Source organism: Ambystoma mexicanum, chromosome 7p (assembly GCF_040938575.1).
Source record: "Ambystoma mexicanum isolate Mex_15411 chromosome 7p, UKY_AmexF1_1, whole genome shotgun sequence".
Taxonomy (NCBI): Eukaryota; Metazoa; Chordata; class Amphibia; order Caudata; family Ambystomatidae; genus Ambystoma; species Ambystoma mexicanum.
This window is the reverse complement of record NC_090939.1, coordinates 927,335,654-927,359,155: the sequence shown is the minus strand read 5'-3', so window position 1 is coordinate 927,359,155 and position 23,502 is coordinate 927,335,654. Positions and strand designations below refer to the sequence as shown.

General features: G+C 49.4%; 1 protein-coding gene across 5 annotated transcripts in view; it reads left to right on the top strand.

The window, feature by feature from the left end:
- The window catches only part of LOC138526453 (uncharacterized), a 577,404-nt gene that overhangs the window by 203,275 nt on the left and 350,627 nt on the right, over positions 1-23,502 (top strand). For 4 of the 5 annotated variants that reach the window (XM_069637217.1, XM_069637216.1, XM_069637219.1 and 1 more), the window contains exons 6-7: positions 4,452-4,559; positions 5,284-5,355. In XM_069637217.1, coding sequence (XP_069493318.1) covers positions 4,452-4,559; positions 5,284-5,355 — 180 coding nt within the window. The remainder of the gene's footprint in view (positions 1-4,451; positions 4,560-5,283; positions 5,356-23,502) is intronic. The other variant, XM_069637218.1, reaches the window with a different exon arrangement.

Genomic DNA, 23,502 nt, shown 5'->3' with positions numbered 1-23,502 from the left:
TCTGTGTCTCAAACTCTCAAAGCTTCTCCCATCCACTCCAATGTACCTATAGCTTCCATCTTGATTTGCATGGCTGCCCATGTTGGATGCGTTAAGTGTCAGCAAGGTGTTTATATGTATTCCTGTGCGTCTTGCAATTTTGTGCTCAGCAAAAGAGTACACATGTGTGTCAGTCCTCTGGCTATGTGAGTCATAAGCATAGCCTTTGTGTCTACCTGCAATAAACTAAAATCTATGCGTAGCTTCGTGCATGGATGCATATGTACTTCATGTCTAACGTATCTGTCATGCTAGTGTGTGAGTGCTATATAAAAAGAAATGTAATAGATGTCAGTCGTGACGACATCTACTCCTTGTAGTTGCATCCATTCAACTTGCTCTATTGATTGCAGGCTAGTCTCGTATGTAACATCATCTGGGTATGGTCTGAATGGCTGTCTGAGTAATGTCTCTCACACCTACGATACATCATTGATGAAAGACAGTAGGGGGCGACAAGCAAAGTACATCTGTCATTTATCTGTCGATGGGCTGAGAGCGGGATGGGTGTAACAAGGGCTATGTTTAGATACTTCTCTTTGACAGAGTACCAGGTTTAGTTTGAAATAACAGCTTGTCGTTCAAAGAAATAACAGCTTGTATGTAGAGACTTTTTAAAGATAATTGTGAAGCCAGGGGAACCTCCTTAAATTGAGCTGTGTATTCCTAAATTCGGTGTGTCGTGCTTAGACTTTAATGCCCCATAATATAGGTTGAGACCCAGATGCAGGGCTTACATCCTGGAATTAAGATGTTTGTCGGAGGCTGTTTTAAGTGTGCGTTCCCAAGACATCTTCCTCTTTTCAGCATGATTATCAAACTTAGAGTAATGGAACCTGCCCAGGCTTAGTTAGCTGGGTTTAATGAAATCTGCCTTGCTGGGCTAACTGGGCATAGTGGGGGCTAGCCTTGCTTGTCAAACTAGTAGTAATGGAATCTGCTCATCCTGGGCTAACTGGGTTTAATGGAAACTGCTAAGCTAACTGGGCCGAATGGAATCTGACCATGCAAAGCTAACTGGACGAAATGCAATGTGGAACATTTGGTCTAAATGTACCTACTGAAATATGGCAATTATGGGCTAAATGGGTGTAATGGAATGTGGTGATGCTGCCTATTGTGCATTGGGTGGTGGGGCAAGAGATGAGTTATGTGGAAATTGCTGTGGCAATGGCGCTTAACATACTGGGTCAGTGGGGCAATGTGTGCTAAAAGTACTCTGGGGGTAATGTAGTTACTGGCATGATAATTGTGCTTTAAATACTGGGACAATGGGGAAAGTGACAATGGTAGTGAGGAAACTGGCATGGGCAATATATCCTTTATGCAGAATGTAGATGTTGTTATTGAAATAGTGCTGGGGCGCTGTAGCAAGTGCCTGGCATGGCATTGTCAACTTGGAAATTGCAATGTGTACTCTACCTACCAGATACTATGTGGCTACTGAGATGGCACTGTGAGATTTACTGGGCAATATTGTTACTATCGTAGCACTTTTGTCTGGGGGCAATCCTGAAACTGTAAGATCAGGAATTTAAGGGTAATCATCTAACCTACTGTGATGACCAACAATCCACACTTGACCACAAAAGTTAATTTTACACTTCATTTTTAATATTGTTAGGATGGCTTGTATTAAAACTGCTATGGGACCTTGAGTTGTCCCCTAAGTTAACATGCACGTCAATTGTCTCGATGGTATGATCCTTAGCTATAGAGGACTAGAGAACCTATAAGAACTTGGGAAATACCCTTCCTGTCAGGGGCAGAGTATTTGGCTAACTTCCCTGCCAGTCTCAGGAATATTGCGACAAGCATGCTTGCTGTAATTCGAGGATCATTATACCGAGGGAAACTACTAATGCCATGAAACCACCCACTCCTAGGGGCCCTGTTTCTAATAGCTCTCCACTCAGTCTTGAGATTATAACCCAGGGATAAAACACACATGATGCTCCTTTTCTTCCCAGTTGCAGGGATGTTGCAGTCAGCATGCTTCATTGCCAGCCTCTGGGATATAGCGCAGAGCACACTTCTTGGCTTAACTTCTATGGAAATAGTGGTAAGCTCACTGTTGCAACTAGCAGTATAGTGCCCAGCTCACTAGCGCGCTTCTCAAGTTGAACTGCTTGCACAATGCCTTTCTCGGGACATAGCGACCAGCTCACTGTACAGCTCTATCATTGTCTTCAAAACTAGGTGCATTACTTTCTGCACCTCCAACTCTCTCCAAGAATATAATACCCAGCTTTCTGAGATGTATGCCACATATTATTCTGCTTTCAGGGTTATATCAATCAGCTCACTCTGCATCTGGCACTCTGAGTTCGAGGAATATATTGCCCGGCATGCTATTTGCTGGAGTCTTTTCTCAAGGTTTGTCATGCTTTCTGGGACCATTCACTTACCCCCACGTAGCTCTGCAGTCTCACTGGTATGCTGGTTCTCTGCTTCTTACTCTCGCTCCATCCTCTGCTTGTCTATCCATGCTGCTCTCCATCAGTGTTGTTCTCGGTCCGTGCAGTACTACTCTTCCCAACGGTTGCTCTCCTAATGGTTGTTCTCTGGTAGGTTTACTCTCCACACTAGCTCGCAAATGCTGCTTAATGTACATCCAGTCTTTACAATTATCTGGAGATATCTCTTTTTGCGTTGGACCAGGCCCTGCAGCCATCTTGGAATCAGGTGGAAGTCCTGTCTTTCATTCAGCACCATGACCAAAAAGCCAGTTTTCCATCTGGGTCCATGAAACATCCCCTCTCCATGGTGGATGTCTGCTCTGGTCGTTCATTAACAGACTGCTCTGGCAGCTTGTGTGTTAGTCTCTCCAACCAAAGGCCTCCAAGCAGGAAAATTGACAGTCGGGCAAACCATGAATCCTCATGATACCATTGCCATAGTTAGTGGGGTTGGTTAACAGTGGTCATAGATTTGGACAGGGAGCTGACTTCATCACACCTACTTTCAGTAGTCCTGACTCTTAGAGCATCATCGCTGGAACCCTTTATAAGGATAGACGATTAATTGTGTGGGATACATCAGATTTGTATTTTATTTTATTTGACGTGAGAGGGGCTCTGGCATTGGAGGAGTAGATTTAACCCCATTCCATTGCAATTAGAGGAAGTAAAAGACACAGTGTATGATAATTGCAAGTTTGTTAAAACAATCCTTTTTTTAGCTTGGATATGACCGCTAATGGGAAGAATAAAAAGTGACAATGACCTAAGGTATGTATGATTTTTTTTCTAGATTAGCCATAGCCAGTGTCCTGTCGGCCAATCTCTGCTTTAGTGATAAAAGCTTGACAAGTGGCAACTGTTATTATGCTTCTATGACGGTACACTCTTCCGATTTCATAATCAAATTGCAGTTTTCTGATAGTTTGCAGTTTTCTGAACTTTAAGTTAAATTCATTATTGGTCACTGTTGCTGATCTGAATGGAGAGTTGCTGATCTGAATGGAGAGTGTACTAATTTCAGAGTGGTGTCTTGCTTTGGTTCTGAGATAACAGAATATTTACAGCCACAAAGATTATACTTGATAGTCACTTCATTTACCAAATCTCCAACCCACTATCTGTACCACTGAACACGTGTCGGAGAGGTGCTGCTCAAACCTCGATGAATAATTCAAAGAAATCACAAATTGCAAAACCTTTTGGTATTAATAAAGGCATCAGAGACCAAGGTCCAAATGATTTGTGTTGACCAAGTGGAGTTTCTATCTTTCTACTGTATGCAGTGTTTGAGACTTAGGGCCTCATTACACGGAAGGCGGTGAGCCATGGCGCTATTAGCTATTAGCGCCATGGCTCATGCTGGTAAAATACCGGCACCGCCTTGGCGGAAAGGGGATTTACCTCCCCATTCCAAGGTTGGTGGGGCGGTAAATCCCCCTTCCGCCATTGCCCTTCCCCATTCCCATTTCTGCCCCATAGGGCTCTATGGGAATGGGGAAGGCGCTAATTACGGCACCGCAATTTTGCGGTGCCGTAATTAGCTCCGAGGTCCCTTAGCGGGTTGGTTTTTAACGCCTGCAAAAAGCAGGCGTTAAAGCACCAACCCGCTAAGGGACCTCGTAGTAAGGCGGTAATGGTTAACGGTCACCGTTACCATTAACGGTGGCCGTTAACCATTACCGCCTTCCGTGTAATGAGGCCCTTAGACTATTGTGAAATATGTATACATTATATACAATGAACACATTTGGCAGATGTATTTAATTGGGGTATGTGAGAAGCTGAGACTAGGATCCTTGCTCTGCTCCTGTCGCTCATGTTCCTGTTCCACAAAGTAGATGTTTTCTTGTTGTTTAGAAGAATGGGAGACTAAGTCAAGTAAGATAAAAGCAGCCACTATCTGAGCTATACAGACATTGTAGTCACATGTGAATGTTTCTACCAATGCAGGATATGAAACAACCAGGGCAACGATCTCAGTGAGCATTAAAGAAGAGGAGGCCACTGCCATGGCATATCAAGGTCCTCAAGAAACAATAAAAATCAGTTGTCCCACAGGCAAGTTATTTGAGACACTAGAATCTTACATTTGGTTGACCCAACTCACCCTTCACTTAACGTACCCCATGTACACTGCACCTGACTGACTACGCACACACCCCTCAAATGATTGATCCTAACCTGCTCTTCACATGATGCACCTTATTCACCTTCACCTGGTTAACCCTATGCACCCTTCACCTCATTAACCCCACACATTTTTCACCTGATTCATCCATAACACCCTTTATCTTTCTTACCCCGTGCATTCGTATCCTCTGCCCACACCTGATCATGGGTCTCCAATCTCTGATAATCTGTGGTAGCCTGTTTGTCAAACTGAACTCCTCTAATTCCGGTCTCAAGCTGCTGCTGCTTTCTTTTGTGCCTGTATGCTTCTGCTCCTTCATTCAGCCTTAAATCAGACTTAGACTGACACACCTTAACTAGTAAAGCGACCCAGCTCATATGGGTCATCTCTCTTCAGTAGTAATGGGTCAAATACTTTGACTTTTTCATTTAGATTCCGTTGGTATTGTCCTCACCGCTCTACCACTATATATGGATGACACACACCCCATCACATTGGTAGCAGCTTTATTTCCCCCCATTACTAATACATGAAACCAAATTACACCAGTCTTACGCAGTAAAAAGAAGTAATGATGAGTTGTGTTTCATTTCAGAATACCTACATTTTATGACTACATGATATGTAACAGTTTTTTCCTGCTTTTTGCAGTATCCGCTTCTCTCGGGTCAGTTAATTTAATGGCTGGAGATCGAAAAGAAGGCTGTCTTACTGTCAACTCAGGTAAATGTTCCTCACTAATATGCATTCCCTCCTGACACAATCAACCTGTTTATCTGTCTCCTGCAAGCATCATGCTGATGCCCTTTCTGTTTGTTTGATACTTGTCTTTATACTTGTGGAAGTGCGTTAATTGTTTAGCTATCCAGAAAGCCTTCTAAAAAGGAGTTGGATTTCTTTGAACAGTCTCCCCTTTGACAGCGTAAGATTTTGGTTTCTTGTCTGGTGAAGTCTAGTCACAAATATTTGTGTTTGTCAGTAAGACATTTGTATTGTTTCTAATTAGTGACCTGGTTCTTGCAGACTGACTTGGAGTCAAGTGAGTGTGGTGAACTGCTTTTAAGGTTTCTGCCCTATTACTCCTTTCCTTCTTTAGTGTTCTTAACATTTGTTTGAGGCTCTGGATGTCCATTGTTCAGAGCCCACAGGCTCACTTAGGCAGTGACAGTCTTGAAAATGGCTACAGGGCATGCTGCATCTAATAGAAGAGCACTGCAAATATGTAATGTGCCTGTGTGACGTAGTTGGCAGCTGCTGGTTAGTAATTACTTTGCGGGGCATTGTAGGTAGGGGGCTTTATGACGAATATAGCAACATCGTCACTGATTCTCTGGAGGGAAACCTCTCTTACGTGGCAAGGGAACGGCAGAAGTCACCTGACTGTGACCCCTGGGGTGGCTATCTGCGGGAGGACCATGTGGGGAAGGACAAACTCCAGAGAAGCAGGAAAACCCTGAATCAAAATACATTTTCAGATGTTATTCTTAAGGACAGCCATGTGCCTCTGGAACATGCCTGTATGGCTTGTGACAAAGGTGAAGAATTCCCAAGTTTTCTTGACCAGCAAGCTTATTTACCTTACCTACCTTTTTTGGTACTGAGACGAGGAAGAGGGAGGGAGCAGTGAGGATGACCAGAAGTGGTAAGCAAATGCTGCGTTGTAGTCTTTGGAAAGTGTTAGCTAATGCCAGGAAGTTAAAACACACACAGCTGAACAGAATACGAGTGAAACGCAGAAACTGCAGCGGAACGCGGCTTGTGTTGATGCCAGTTGGAACGTTCGAGGTGAACACAAGGTGGAAGGCAGCACGGAGGGTGACAAGAACGACGTGCATAAAGACCCGGCCAAGAGAAGCTCACCACTTTATTGCTATAGGCAGCTGGAGTGCCAGAAGCAAAGGAAGATAAAGTAGGAGACAAACGGCTAACGGGACTCGCCCCCAGTCAGTGAACCAAAGGAGAACATGACGGAAGGACGTGAGGAATGCCAGAGTTGCCCAGTAATCCCAGAGAGAGCGAGTGGGTTACTGGGGCGCTTGAGAGCGAGTGTCACATATAATTAACAGCGACAGAAAGATAAATTAAAAGTATTGGAGGAACTGATAGACATACAAACAGTTTTAAGAAAGGGTCTGTGACCCAAATCCTGGAAAGAAAGATTGTTATTAATACAAACAATGTTAAGAAAGGGTGACCCAATATTTGAAAAGAGAAGGGTTTTGTGACCCAATACTGGAAAACCATTATTTCTTGGTGAATCAGACAAACAATGAGTCTGGGACTCAAACCCATAAAAGGTTTTAAAGTCCTGGAATGAGAGTAAACCAGGCACTGTGCAAGTCTTTGGCCCGCACCCAAGAAGCAATATTGTGATATCCTGGCAGGCGAGTAAACCAGGAGTAAGAAGAATGAAACCGTGGAACAGTGAGAACGAATACAAAAAGGGAAGACTCATACCCCTTTTTAAGGATCAGTAATAAAGTCACAATACCTTGGCAGGAGAGCACACAAGGGGTAAAAAGAGGAACAGTCAGACCAATACCCCTTTAAGGTTAATTGAGATGAACTGAAGATTCAAGAAAACTGTGTGTTTATAAGAGACTCAAGGGAAGACTTATTCCCCCTGGAATATATTGGATGGTGAAAAACGGAAGGAACAAACGGAAAGAGTTATTTCCTTTCAAACTCTGGAAGCATAACAAGTAGCGAAACTCAAGGGAGAAGCCGCCCCCCTTGAAACTGTGTAGTGAAATACTGTATAAAGAAAGAGTCACAAGGGGAGAGCCCTTTGAAACAGTGAAACAATATTTGACCTTTTTTCCAGAAGTACCGGACAGACAGTGAAAAACCAGAAGAAACATAGGGGAAGGGAAGTGCCCTTCCTCTCGTGGAACTTTAATTCCTTTTTGTTTTCGGCACCTTAGCACTTTGTTTGGAACTCCAAAAGAAAGCTACATGTGCATAGTTTACAGAAATCCCATTGTACACATTGTTTTAAGTTTAGCATGTAAGGGTCAGTTTAGGGTTTTTGGATACAGGACGGCAAACTTTACTTAACATCCTGACACAGACGTTCGTTTGTTTCGTTGAAGCAGGGAACCCCCTCTTAGAATTAGGGATAGATAGGATTACTCCCAACCCCCTTATTATTTTGTGATAAGTAAAAGTTTATAATCAACACTTAACATGCCACTGTGTCTGAGTCTTAGTCTTGATCCCTTGCCATAATACACCTGCTGTACTACTGCACTGCCTGGTTGCTTTATGGTCTGTCCTCTTGACACTATGGAATCTAATGATAATATACACAAGGCTAACACACATCTCTACAAGAATATCGCTTGAGCTGATCCATCCAGGCTGAGACTGTCAGAAATTAAAACAAAATGTGAGTTAAAGCTGAAAGCATCACATGCTGAAAGAAAGCATTCTTGAAGACCAAAGAGTTGACTCCTTAAGCCTTGAATATCTGTTCATGGAGTGATTACATCTGTGTCTTAGAGGGATTGATAGACTGTGTTCGAACTTGAAGGGCCAGTAATGGAATATTCCTGCTTACAAGCATTCAGGGAGCATCCCACTGATTCTATGACATTGCCTTCAGACTTCTGAGCATCATATTCTATTCGTAGATGAGGACCAAATGGATGATTGTGTCCTATAAACACAAAGAACCACACATCTAAGGCTTTGGAAAAAGTACCTTGAAACTATGGTAAAATGGATTTCCAAAATCTGCCCATGGGGGAGGATTTTAGGAGGCCATCCTATTTATGGTAAACCGGGAAGAAACTGAGAGGTTAGCCAAAACCCAATCACAGTAGTGTGGCTGAGCAGTCAAGGCTTAGTCTCAGGAAAAGTGTGACAGTGAAACACAAAGAACCACACATCTGAGGCTTTGGAAAAAGTACCTTGAAACTATGGTAAGATGGATTTCCAAAATCAGCCCATGGGGGAGGATTTTAGGAGGCCATCCTATTTATGGTAAACCGGGAAGAAACTGAGAGGTTAGCCAAAACCCAATCACGGTAGTGTGGCTGAGCAGTCAAGGCTTAGTCTCAGGAAAAGTGTGACAGTGGTCTAGGGCTACATTGAGTCCACACAGAACACCAGTAATTCAAGTTAGTCAGTATGTATTTGTATTTTATTTATTTATATAGCGCAGCCAGGCCCAAGGGCAACTGGGCGCATATCTTGACAATGGGAGTATAATACAGTACTGGTTACATTTTAAAGTGGAAGGTTAGCGCGACATATACATACAATAAGGTTATACATAGTATACAATGTAATGTGCAGGAATATCTACAGTCGCAGTATATGTATATATAAATGGAATTTATTGATGAACACAGCAAGCATGTAAAAATCACAGACAAGCAATGTAATAAAAACAATATATAACATATAAATATCCAGAAAAGGAGGAGGGAGGAACCGCACTCCCGAGGGAGGAACCGCACTCCCGAGGGAGGAATCGCACTCCTGCGGGCCAAATGTAGACTCCACAATACGGACTGAAAAAGGGAAAAACACGTTTAGTTGATACAGATGTTTTTAATGATAAAAAATGCAAAATATTAACAAAAGCAGCAACAGACAGAGGCAGGACGCTGTGGTGCGCGACCTGCAACACAACACGTTTCGCGCTACACTGAGCGCTTGATATATATATCAAGGAAAATACTTTACTTGCAAGGACGTTAAGGTGAGCAATACATTGTAACAAAACCTTTGAAATTCAAGGAAAAAACATTAGTTGCGTGGACGTTAAAACGCAACAAAACCCCTGTAATTCAGCTAAAGCAGCTTAACTGTGAGCCACCTGTTGCGCAGCCTCAGACTGCAATGATGGCATCACAGATGACATCACATGTATCATCACTGGTGACATCACTAATCACATAATCTATGACATAAGGAAAAAGAGTCCTAGAATTAAGGACCCTTGCGTCCCCTGCACACCACTATACTGAATAAACAGTCAATATCTAATTTAAATGCTTATTTAGGAAAACGTTGTAAGAGACAAATATTTCAAAAGCACCAAATTATTTTAATCAAACTAAATGTTGTTAGTGGTCAGGATTGGAGCTCTATGCATTTTGGGATTCCACCCTTCGTCAGGTGCAAGTATTATACATAGTCATTCCATAATCTTATATTCATCATCTACAAAATAAACAAAATGTTGCGCAATCTTTTTGGTCACTCATTTTAGGCTTAAATACATAATACCTACATAGTTGGGTATAATATACAAGCATTCTCCCATGGTAGAGAGTTATCATTCACCATATCATCTATGACATAAACAACTGTCAATGTATTAAAAATGTGGATACTATTTAAAGATTACTTTTACTTTGTAAATGTTTCAAAAAAGCTAGCAGGCGCTCCTCTCCAGAAAGAATATGGCATGATACCCTGTTCTGAGATGAGAGTTTGCAGCACACGCGTTTTGCTCACTGTACCTTTCACAGATGGGAAATATCCAATTGCATATCAGTCTTTGTCCCGCCCACATGGGCAGTCCAGCACCAAAATGCTATGGCAATTCCTCTCTGAACACGAGTACCGACAGCAACCCCATACACGTGTTTCAGCCTTGCTGGGCCTCATCAGTGAGGTGAAGCTGTGCCGCTCTGAGCACAGTGAGCAGGGAGTCCACGTCTGGTTGCCCCCAGGTAACTCAGGGTGACCAACCCCAAGTTCCTTGCAAATGTTTCTAAAAAGGTAGTAGGCGCTCCTCTTCAGAAAGAACATGGCATGATAACATGTTCTGAGATGAGAGTTTGCAGCACACGCATTTTGATCACTGTACCTTTCACAGATGGGAAATATCCATTTGCATATCTGTCTTTGTCCTGCTTTGGACTCCCTGCTCACTGTGCTCAGAGAGGCACAGCTTCACCTCACTGATGAGGCCCAACAAGGCTAGATGTGCACAGGGCAGTCATGTTCTACATGGATAGAACTAAACCACTGAGGAAAACTAAACAATTCTTTGTTTCAGTGGCAGCTGATAGAGAAGGGGACCCTGTCTCTAAATCAGCAATATCAAGGTGGATTGTCAAATGCATCACACTATGTTACACTCTTGCAAAGAGAGAACTGCCCTTCAAGCCTAGAGCACATTCTACTCGAGGCACTGGGGCATCCATAGCATTCATTGCAAATGTTCCCCTAGAGTCCTTTTGCAAAGCGGCAACCTGGAGTTCTGTACACACCTTTACAAAACATTATTGCCTAGACACTCATTCTAGGTCTGATTCTCAGGTGGTACAAGCAGTACTAAGACATCTTTTTTCTACTGTTCCTTCTCACAACCCACCTCCAACTCCGGGTACTGCTCGCTAGTCTATGCACAGCATGTGATTCTAAGCAGATTAACAAGCATCAGAAGACATGCATTACTTACCGTAAATGCATTTCTGATGATTGTATCTGCTTAGATTCACATGCGCACTCCCTGCCTCCCTGCTCGGGGTGGAAGGAACATAGACATCTTACTAATTTCTCTCTTCATGTACTCACTCACTATAGCCTTGGGCTCCCTCATGGCAGAAAAAATACAATCGGAGGGACCTCTGCGCGTGAGGGATTTTGGGTACTACACACGTCACGATAGGGATAGTGTTTCAGACACGCCTATGCCGACGTCCCCTTTCGGTCCCCCGAAAGACGAGATGCAATACTCCGCGGTTACCACTGGATATCGGACCATATGCACAGCATGTGAATCTAAGCGGATACAATCATCAGAAATGCTTTTACGGTAAGTAATGCATGTCATACATTTAGGGCCTAATTCACAGAGCGTTTTCCAGTGGGGTTTTGCCATTATGAAACGTTTCTGTGAATTAGGCCTTTACGGTAATAATCACTTTTTTCATTACCCATGTATGGAAATCTTAAAATATATCCTACTACATTTTTGTTCCTTGTTTTAAAGCATTTAACGTGTTATTTAGAAAATGATGTTTACACATTGTTCTTACAATAAAACAATTGAGTATTTACATATGTTATATTTGGCACAAAAAGGCACATTCTAAGCAGTGTACTATTTATAATTCAGATATAATCTTTTACCAAAGTACTACAAAGGAAAGCTTCACAAGTAGTGATATGATGCATATATAGATGTTTACTGTTTTAAACAATGTACTCATTGTTATGAACTATTCTAAAATGCTAATATCACATATGTAGAAACGTAAGGGTTGTCTAAATATGGGCAAATACCTAGAGTGATCTTGTGTCTGATGCCATTAGTTAATCATTGATGTTATATATTATGTTATTAGCGATGCCACAAGTGATGCCATCAGTGTTGTCATGTCATCAGTAATGTCATCATTGTGATCATAGGCTGAGCAACAGGGGGTGCAAAGTTAATGTGGCTTTAGCTGAATTCCAGGGGTTTTGTTGCGTTAAGTTCTCACCTTAACGTCCCTAAAACCACATTATTTTTTTCCTTGAATTTCAAAGGTTTTGTTATTTTTTCTTTTATTTGACATTTGTCTGGCGACTATACACAAGTGTTTGAAGGCGCCACAAGACATAAAGGGGCGGGGCAGGGGCGAAGCAACAATAAGTGGTCCTACTAGGGCTTGTGACATTCGGACCATGCAACTGCAGTGACAAAAAATGCAGTGGAAGGGGGCATGATAGGGTGGAAGGGCTTGGATAAGGGAAGAAGTGGGGGGAGTGCAGGAGCGAAGGGGCCCCAGGGGCAGGGTAAGTGCTGAGGGGAGCTCAGGAGGGCAAGTGCCAGGGGAACCAAGGGGGAGGATCAGCTAGTGCGCGAAAGGGGGACCAGAATCATGCTAGTCAGGGAAGGGTGCCCAAGGGCAAGTGCTGGTTAGGTGTGCTGGGGAAGATGGACGAGGAGGGCCTGGCCCCTGCAAGGCACATAGGGACCAGAAGCCAGTCGCAGCAGCAGGGGGACATTAGCAAGGGGGCAGGGAAGGAGGAGGAGGAAAGTATTGAGAAGTTTCTGGAATTTACGGAGATCCGGATCAGATCTGAGGGGGCAGGAAGGTCAATCCAGAGCGAGGCTTCTGCTGAAGAAAGAGATCTACCACCCACTCTCTGCATGAAGAAATGTCTGATCTGCAGAGAGTTTGCGCATGTCAAGATCTGAGGTCCACGTGGATTAGTATACCTCCATCCCCAAGTACCAGCCAGAGAATTAATAACCACTTGCTGACCGGTTATTGGGAGCACAGGTGGCTGGAACAGAGAACACCGAGTCCCGGGTGGCTGCAAAGAAAGGCACAGGGTTAGGTATGCAAGATACAAGAATTAATATAGTATGTCTAGAAAGACAAGGACACCTACCCGTGGGATGTCCGATGACTACTCTACACCTAACTGATCCCCTGAGAGTATTGATGCTTGAAATAGAGGAGATGGTAAATACCTCTATAGAGCAGGGTCCACCGTGCAGTACAACCAGAAGCTGGGACAAGGGTATCCAAAGGCTCCTGATTCCTGATATGCCAAAAAAATGCTGAAGCTTGAAGATGAAAGCAGTCCATGTAAGCAAAATCCAAAGTAGAAGAAATCCAGGTAGGCAGTCCAAAGTATCACCAATTGCAATGAGGGCAAATCCAGAGCCAAAAAAACAGGGTAAAAAATCCAGAGATCAAGAATTCACTAGGTACAAGAATACCAGAGTTGCTAAGCGCCGTCAGAACAGCTGAGAAGCGCTGAACAACTAATACTGGCTCCTTTTATCCCGTGTTTCCTGGTCACGTGATCGCTTTCCCGCACACGTGATTGCCGGGCTAGCGTCACGTGAGCAACACGTGATCGCTTTCGATGTAGCGGAGCGAAACGCGAGCGGTCACGTGAGCGGCCAGGCAGTAGGGCAGGGATCCAGCGGGACAACAGGCGGCATGGCCGCCCCCAGCTGGAACAGGGCCAACAGCACCAGGGATGTCGTACCGCTGGAGAACCAGGGAGATGCCGGACAGGTGTGGGCACAGAGGCGGAGGGCAAGCACAACCCCCGCCGGTGCCGGACCAGACCAGACCCTCAGCATGTGTCTGCGCAGCCGGTGAGGTCCACGCAGCCGGTGTGGTAAGCGTGTGTGTGACAGCGCTAGAGGATCGAAGAACTCCAGCAGGAGGTATTTAGTGAGAGAGAGTTTGATGTAGTGGGGTCCAAGGCCCCAGAAAGCCTTGTGGATGATGCAGAGGGTCTTGAATTTGATCCTTACAGCCACCGGGAGCCAGTGGAGAGATTTTACGGCTGGAGCGATGTGGCTCCTGGGCTTGAGGGCAAGGATAAGTCTTGCAGCCCTATTCTGGATTAGTTGAAGAGTGCAAAGGGTGGAAAGAGGCAGACTGAGCAAGAGGCTGTTACAGAAGTCAAGCCTAGAGAGAACCAGATATTTGGAGACATTGAGCTTCTGGGGAAAGGTGAGGAAGTGGAGAATGTCTCTGAGGAGGTGGAGCTTGAAAGTCGGACTTCTTGGCAAGGTCCGAGATGTGTGGGGAGAAGGATAGAGAGGAGTCAAAGATGACCCCAAGGCTTTTGCCGCACAGGAGGGTGCCCAAGGAGGGTGGCCAGAGAGTGCAGGGAAAGCAGGGAGCAGGTGTCCCAATGGGAAGGATCTCAGTCTTACTGGTATTAAGGCAGAGATAATTAGCAGAACACCATGCCTGGATAGCAGTCAGGTATGAGAGAGGAAGATGAGGTAGGGGAGGGAAAGTTAAAGGAGATCTGTGTGTCATCGGCATAACACTGGACGTGAGGAGAGAAGGTGGGCCAAAGGGGCAAGGTAGATGTTGAAGAGCCACAGCAATAGGATAGAGCCCTGAGGGACGGCATAGGTAGAGAGTGAAGTGGTGGAAAGGAAAGGGCCCAATTGCACTTGGGAGGGTCAATTAGAAAGGAAGGTGGTCAGCTAGGCCAGTGCCCGGTCCTTGGTGCCTAGGGTGTCACAGAGACGATTTATCAGGATGGAATTATTGACCGTGTCAAAGGCAGAGGAAAGATCGAGAAGGATCAGAATGGAGGGAGAGTTGGAATCAAGATTTAAGAGCAGGTCTTCACAGGTGTTCAAGAGAGTAGTTTGTGCCCCTGGATGCTCTGATGCCAGACTGGTGGTCGTGGAGACAACCAACAGATTCACAAGCCGATTCATGGAATAAATGTGCGCCGAAAATCCCGGCGCAGAGGGGCCAATGCGTGCGCTGCGCCGAAAATCAGCGCAAAGCGCAGGGAAACCAGCGCACGTCGATTCATGGAAGTCCCTGCGCAAGAAAAGCAGAGGACGTGCGCGGAAAAAACGCGCGGCGCAGGCCGGCGCACAGGTCAACCAACGTCGTGCGCCACGGCCACTGCGCCATCACTCCGAGCGCAGCGCACAGCTCTAAAGTAGGCGGAACACAGGGCGGGACACTCGGAATGGGGAATAAAATGGGGCACAACACTCGGAATGGGGAAGAATGTGGGCGGCACGGGGAAAGTTCAGGAGGCAAGTGCGCGGAACGCCCACACGCTCGCATACAACACGTATTCATGGAATAGAATAGGGCAAAAAAGCGCACGCTCAAAGCAGCGCACAGGCACAAACAGGCACAAACACGACCGCCACAAGAAAGCAGGCGGTAGCGTGTCTGCGCCTGCAAGAAATGTGCGCTAAAAGGCGCGCCAACAAATAGCACCTATATACAGACATGACCAATGTACAATACTGTTGCCCTCCTGGACAAATGACGTACAAAGGGGTACCCACAAACACAGACACGCGCAGAGAGAAAAAATAAACGTGTGCGTGCATACCGGGGTGCGCGTTAAGTTCCACACGCGATATGGGCTGGGCGGGTACGTGGATTGCAGGGGTGCGCGGGAAGTTCCACACGCGATATGGCAGGGAACGTGGATTCGAGGGGTGCGCGGGAAGTTGCACACGCGAAATGGGCGGGTACGTGGATTTCAGGGGCGCGCGGGAAGTCCCACACGCGATATGGCAGGGAACGTGGATTCGAGGGGTGCGCGGGAAGTTGCACACGCGAAATGGCCGGGTACGTGGATTTCAGGGGCGCGCGGGAAGTCCCACACGCGATATGGCAGGGAACGTGGATTCGAGGGGTGCGCGGGAAGTTGCACACGCGAAATGGCCGGGTACGTGGATTGCAGGAGTGCGCGGGAAGTTGCACACGCGAAATGGCCGGGTACGTGGATTGCAGGAGTGCGCGGGAAGTTGCACACGCGAAATGGCCGGGTACGTGGATTGCAGGAGTGCGCGGGAAGTTGCACACGCGAAATGGCCGGGTACGTGGATTGCAGGAGTGCGCGGGAAGTTGCACACGCGAAATGGCCGGGTACGTGGATTGCAGGAGTGCGCGGGAAGTTGCACACGCGAAATGGCCGGGTACGTGGATTGCAGGAGTGCGCGGGAAGTTGCACACGCGAAATGGCCGGGTACGTGGTTTTCAGGGGCGCGCGGGAAGTTCCACACGCGATATGGCCGGGTACGTGGATTTCTGGGGCGCGCGGGAAGTTGCACACGCGATATGGCAGGGAACGTGGATTCGAGGGGTGCGCGGGAAGTTGCACACGCGAAATGGCCGGGTACGTGGTTTTCAGGGGCGCGCGGGAAGTTGCACACGCGAAATGGCCGGGTACGTGGTTTTCAGGGGCGCGCGGGAAGTTCCACACGCGATATGGCAGGGAACGTGGATTCGAGGGGTGCGCGGGAAGTTGCACACGCGAAATGGCCGGGTACGTGGTTTTCAGGGGCGCGCGGGAAGTTCCACACGCGATATGGCCGGGTACGTGGATTTCTGGGGCGCGCGGGAAGTTCCACACGCGATATGGCAGGGAACGTGGATTCGAGGGGTGCGCGGGAAGTTGCACACGCGAAATGGCCGGGTACGTGGTTTTCAGGGGCGCGCGGGAAGTTCCACACGCGATATGGCCGGGTACGTGGATTGCAGGAGTGCGCTGGAAGTTGCACACGCGAAATGGCCGGGTACGTGGATTTCTGGGGCGCGCGGGAAGTTCCACACGCGATATGGCAGGGAACGTGGATTTGAGGGGTGAGCGGGAAGTTGCACACGCGAAATGGCCGGGTACGTGGTTTTCAGGGGCGCGCGGGAAGTTCCACACGCGATATGGCCGGGTACGTGGATTTCTGGGGCGCGCGGGAAGTTCCACACGCGATATGGCAGGGAACGTGGATTCGAGGGGTGCGCGGGAAGTTGCACACGCGAAATGGCCGGGTACGTGGTTTTCAGGGGCGCGCGGGAAGTTCCACACGCGATATGGCCGGGTACGTGGATTGCAGGAGTGCGCTGGAAGTTGCACACGCGAAATGGCCGGGTACGTGGATTTCTGGGGCGCGCGGGAAGTTCCACACGCGATATGGCAGGGAACGTGGATTTGAGGGGTGAGCGGGAAGTTGCACACGCGAAATGGCCGGGTACGTGGTTTTCAGGGGCGCGCGGGAAGTTCCACACGCGATATGGCCGGGTACGTGGATTTCTGGGGCGCGCGGGAAGTTCCACACGCGATATGGCAGGGAACGTGGATTCGAGGGGTGCGCGGGAAGTTGCACACGCGAAATGGCCGGGTACGTGGTTTTCAGGGGCGCGCGGGAAGTTCCACACGCGATATGGCCGGGTACGTGGATTGCAGGAGTGCGCTGGAAGTTGCACACGCGAAATGGCCGGGTACGTGGATTTCTGGGGCGCGCGGGAAGTTCCACACGCGATATGGCAGGGAACGTGGATTTGAGGGGTGAGCGGGAAGTTGCACACGCGAAATGGCCGGGTACGTGGTTTTCAGGGGCGCGCGGGAAGTTCCACACGCGATATGGCCGGGTACGTGGATTTCTGGGGCGCGCGGGAAGTTCCACACGCGATATGGCAGGGAACGTGGATTCGAGGGGTGCGCGGGAAGTTGCACACGCGAAATGGCCGGGTACGTGGTTTTCAGGGGCGCGCGGGAAGTTCCACACGCGATATGGCCGGGTACGTGGATTGCAGGAGTGCGCTGGAAGTTGCACACGCGAAATGGCCGGGTACGTGGATTTCTGGGGCGCGCGGGAAGTTCCACACGCGATATGGCAGGGAACGTGGATTTGAGGGGTGAGCGGGAAGTTGCACACGCGATTTGGCTGTGAGCTCCCAGGCATTACCTGTACACCCTCCACGGCCCCTGCAGGCAGCACACACCACAGGGAACTACCCTGCACACCTGCTCATGTCTCCCACCACCCCCACCCCCAGCACTGTGGGCAACCTGCCAGCAGGCCCCCACCCATGGCCAACCCATGTCTCCCACCACCCCCACCCCCAGCACTGTGGGGAACCTGCCAGCAGGCCCCCACCCATGGCCAACCCATGTCTCCCACCACCCCCACCCCCAGCACTGTGGGGAACCTGCCAGCAGGCCCCCACCCATGGCCAACCCATGTCTCCCACCACCCCCACCCCCAGCACTGTGGGGAACCTGCCAGCAGGCCCCCACCCATTGCCAACCCATGTCTCCCACCACCCCCACCCCCAGCACTGTGGGCAACCTGCCAGCAGGCCCCCACCCATGGCCAACCCATGTCTCCCACCACCCCCACCCCCAGCACTGTGGGCAACCTGCCAGCAGGCCCCCACCCATGGCCAACCCATGTCTCCCACCACCCCCAACCCCCCATCCACCTGGGGCACCCTCCACCAGGCCCCCACCCATGTCCCCCTGGCCCCTGGTCCTGACGATACACAATAATGGCAGTAATGACCAGCATACCCAGCACAAACACCCAGGCAAGGATTGCATGCACCCACATAGTGAATGCAATCACATGACACAACCCCAAAGGCAAGTAAGCAAAAGAACACATGTCCGCCACACACACATACACAATGGGTGCAAGTCAATGTCAAAACCCATATCATGGCATGTAAGAAACCAAAGAAAAAATGACACAAGTGTAAGATAATATCAAAATGTATTAAAAAATAAAAATAAAGTAAACTCTGACAACTATCTGGTAAAGCAAATAAAAGGTCCATGTCCGGGAACAAAAATGAGAAACCAAAAAACAAAGGATAGAAAAATGAATAGATTTTGTCCAAAGTAAACACATGTAGAATGAAATGAAAGATAAACCATTACGACATGGTGTGACCAATATGAAAGTTAAAAAATTTATCTCACAAAAAATAACTATATTTACAGGATTGTTCAAGGGTCCATGAGCCCAACACCACAAATTAAACCTAATACTAACTATTTAAAAAAATATGTACAAAGAAGTGGCCATTGTCCAAGCGGTCCAAAAAAAAAAAATTAAATAAAGGAAACCTAGCACTAACTAACTAAAAAACTATATACAAAGGCAGCGGGCTAGTCCTGCGGCTCACTTGGTGATGCTGGCCAGGGCATCCTCGAACTCCACGTCAATGTCCTGGAGGCGGGACTCAGTCCTGGCCCCGAGGTCTCGCAGGGACAACCCCATGTGCTCTCCAAATTCCCTGCGAGCCTCCTCGAGGCACTCAGCCCGCCTCAATGCCTGATGCATGGAGATCTCCGCCCTGGCCATGGCGAGCCGCTCCTCTTCCGCCCGCTGCCGCTCCGCACCTATCCGCTGGCCAAACTCCTCCCACACGGAACACACCGCCATGCCAGGGTTGCCCTGCCCTCCGGCCGATGCCTGCCCCTCCGATCTTGATGGCCCTGAGCCATGATGCCTCCCACGTCGAGCCCGCTGCTGCCTGCGACGCCACTGCCTCTGCCAGCACGACGGCATCCAGGCTGATGGTAACCACCGACGCCGTCGTGCACGTGCCCTGCCCGATGATGCCGGCACATCTTCCATCTGCTGGGGTCCACTTGCTGTGTCGTCCACCCCTGCTGGACCTCCGACTCCCAACTGTGGCAGGGATGGGATCCCCACCGAGCTGGCTGCATTGGTCGGGGCAGGTCCACAGGGGGCCATGGTGGCATCTGGGCCGGAAGACGGCAAGGAGAACGACTGGTGGATAGCCTGCACAGAGGAGGAGAGGGCCGTCAGATTGGCCAACACATGCAGGAACCCCCCGAACATGGCCGATCCCAATTGGGCCACGTCGGCACGGTGCACTTCGTGATGACGTGCGTGCTCCTCCCGGGAAGCACGCACGGCATCACGAATCACAGCCGTGCGCATCGCGACCCCAATCAGGACCTGCTCCACGCGGCCAGGGGTTCCCACGGCCGCAGGTGGAGGGGAGTCAGTTGACATGGACATCCCCTCTACCTGCGGACGGGCCTGGGACGGGGCATCCCTGCTGGTGCATGGTGGTGCACTCACAGGGTCAGGGACAGCGACATGCACAGGCCCCTCCACGGTGACCTGTGCTGCCTCCTGCCCCTGGCCCTGGACTGCACCACTTGCACCAGCAGGGATGCTCCCACCAGGGCCCATGTGTGCACCAGTGTCGGCCTCCTCCTCCTCTGTGCAAACCACCAACCTGGATGGCTCCTCACCGTCTCCCGCCGTAGCAGGCCCCTGTGGGGGCTCACCCACCCCTTCCGCTGCAGCCGTGGGGGCATCCCCGCCGCCTTGCTCCACAGCGCCGTCTCCGCCCTCTTCTTCACTAGCCGCTGCGTAGAGGGAGACAAAGAACACAAGCATCAGGCTACTGTACAATGGTCCCCTAGACAGGAAGCAATAGCAGATGAGCACCCCTGTCAAAGTACACTTCCATCATGTCCCTCCACAACACATGGGTCAGTCCAGGCAAAACACACACAGTAACAGGCATGGTGCATGCCATGCACATTTCCATGCATGTCCAATTGACTCTTGAAACATTCAATGAAATGTAACTCACATGCATCATGGCTCATGCATATCACATGCACACACTACACCTCAGTCACATCCATCTGGCCACAATCACACCAAACACAGGCAAAACAAGGGTAAGGTGGGTGCGTCACTGAATCTGTGCATTGTCACACACATGAGTCATGCATCCATGGCATGCACAAGTCACAGACATGCAGGTCAGGCACACAGACATGGCTACCATATATGTACCTGGCATCAGCACCCATCCTCACCCCCATCCATGTCCAGGTACAGAGACTGGCATGCTCTCATGTCCCAAATCTGCATAGTGCTCCCCATGCCGCATTTCTACACATGCAACAACCATGTGGGTCACACATCACTGGTCGCACATGCATTACCATGATGTCCCAGCACACATACATGCATACATGGCACACATACAGGCAAGTATCATAGAATCAGCACACCGCAACATGCCCTGTCTCACACAGTGATGCTTGGACACTTACCGCTCAACTCCAGACGGGTCTCCCTCTCAAGGATCTGGGCGTGGAGCGCTGGGCGTACGCGTTCCAGGACCCTCTTCTGGATGGAACTCATGTGGCCCCGGCCCCCCTCCACGAGGCGCCGGGCCTTCACAAGGGTCCTGGACCTCAAGTCCTCCCAGCGCTTCTTGATCTTCAAGACGTTGCGGGTTGCCACCCCCTCCGCGTTGATGGCAACCACACAGTCGGCCCAGATCCTCTCCCGTCCTTCCTTGCTGGCGCGGGACGATCCAAAGAGGGCATCATACTGCCCCAGGACATGCTCCACCAGGACACCAACTTCGGTGGCAGTGAAGCTGGTGCCCCTCTGCCCCTCTGGCCTGGGGTTGCCACTGGTGCCAGATGTAGAAGTGCCCGACATGGCAACCCCAGAGGCAGGTGTGGGTGGGCAACTGGGTCCTGGGGCTGGGCTGTGGAGCGATGTAATCCCAGTTGGGAGTCTTCAGTTCCAGCAGGGGTGGACACAGCAACTGGACCCCTGCAGATGGCTGATGTGCAGGCACCAAATGGCAGGGCACGGTGGCAGCAGGCAGGCAGGCAGGCAGGCAGCAGCAGATAGCACGTGGGAGGCTGCTCAGGGCACTTGGGGGGCAGTAACTCGGCCTTCGGGGCAGGAGCGTGGTGTTCCGTGTGTTTTCGGGTGGCCAGCTTGATACGGAGTGATTTGGCACGTGAAATTCCTGCACGTCAGCGTGAAATCCGAGGAAAGGCCCTTAGCGCGTAAGTGCGTCAGCACGCATACGCGATTCTATTGGACCAGAGTCCCTCATCGCGTAAGCGCGTCTGACGTGATCCGCACGGGCGTTCCCCACTCAGCACGTGAAGACGGAGCACACGTGGAAATCCTGCACGTCAGAGTGTCATCGCGTGTAATTGGCCAAAAGTGCGCGTACACGCCATTGGCCTATGTACGTGTATTTCATCGCGTGTAATTGGCCAAAAGTGCGCGTACACGCCATTGGCCTATGTACGTGTATTTCATCGCGTGTAATTGCCCAAAAGTGCGCTTACACGCCATTGGCCTATGTACGTGTATTTCAGGGGCGCGCGGCCACTTACACAGGCAAGTACGTCAGCGCACCTGTATGCCTGCAGCGTGGGAATTTCCACACGCGATTGGAGTGGGAACCCGATTCCAGGGGTGCGAGGCTCACACGCTGCCTACTACACGCGCAAGGCATTAATTTGCGCACTTTTCAATAAACAAGCCAGATGCCAGGATGAACATACCGTTCCTAGCAGCAGTGGCAGTGGGCTACCAAAGGAGGATGAGGAGGAGAGTCAGGGCCAGAATATTCACACCCAGAACCAGCCTATTCGGGATGCCTGATGACCAGGTGTATGGGAGGTACAGGTTTCCAGCACACATCATACTGGACCTGGTCAGTGAGTGGGAGGATGACCTCACATCACCCACCCTGTGCTCCCAAGCACTCAGCCCCCTGCAGAAGGTCCTGAATGTACTGCACTTCTTGGCCACTGGATCCTTTCAGCGGACAAGTGCCATAGTGGGTGGTGTGTCACAGGCCACGCAGTCACGCTGCCTACACCAGGTCTTGAACATCATCACTGCACGGCCTTCAGTCCGCAGGCACATATATCTCCCCAGGACTCATGCAGAAAGGCGGACGTGCATCCAGGAATTCTATGGTGTGGCTCAATTCCCCAAAGTGCTTGGTGCAATTGACTGTACACATGTGGCTCTACGTCCACCCAGGGCAACAGAGCACATCTATAGAAACCGCAAGCACTGGCATTCCATCAACGTCCAAGTTGTATGCAATGCCAAGGGAATCATCACATCAGTATATGCCAACTATCCAGGGTCCACCCACGACAGCTTCATCTACAGAATGTCTACCCTATGCCGGGACCTAGAGGCTGGCCAGCATGGAGATACATGGCTGCTTGGTGAGCATGAATGCCACTCCACATGCATGCATGTCAGATACTGGGTCATGACACAACACCACTAATGATACCCATCACCACCTCCGCAGGGGACAGTGCCTACCCTATCAGCCCCCACATGATGACCCCAATCCGGAACCCCACCACGCCACCCCAGGTAAGGTACAACACAGCCCACATTGCTACACGGGGCATAGTGGAGCGCACATTCGGAGTGCTCAAGTCACGCTTTCGCTCCCTTGACCGTTCTGGCGGGCAGCTGTTATATGCTCCCCGAATAGTGTGCAGGATCATAGTGGCAGCATGTGTCCTGCACAACGTTGCAACACGCCGGGGCCTGCCCGTGGACATGGTGGTGCCCCCACATCCACAACCACATGCACGCCCGCTGCGCATGGGAGGGGAAAGGGCACGGGGGGAGGCAGCCCGTACGCAACTGGTGGCCAACTTCTTCACCTAGGAATCACAGTGCTGGCTAGTGCACACTGCTCTGGCACATACCATCTGACAATCAATGATGACTCTACCTGACAATGTCTGAAAATTACTTGACAATGAACTGTCAGATACACATCAGCCTGAGATTGTTAACATGGAAGTGTCAATATGTGTGCACCC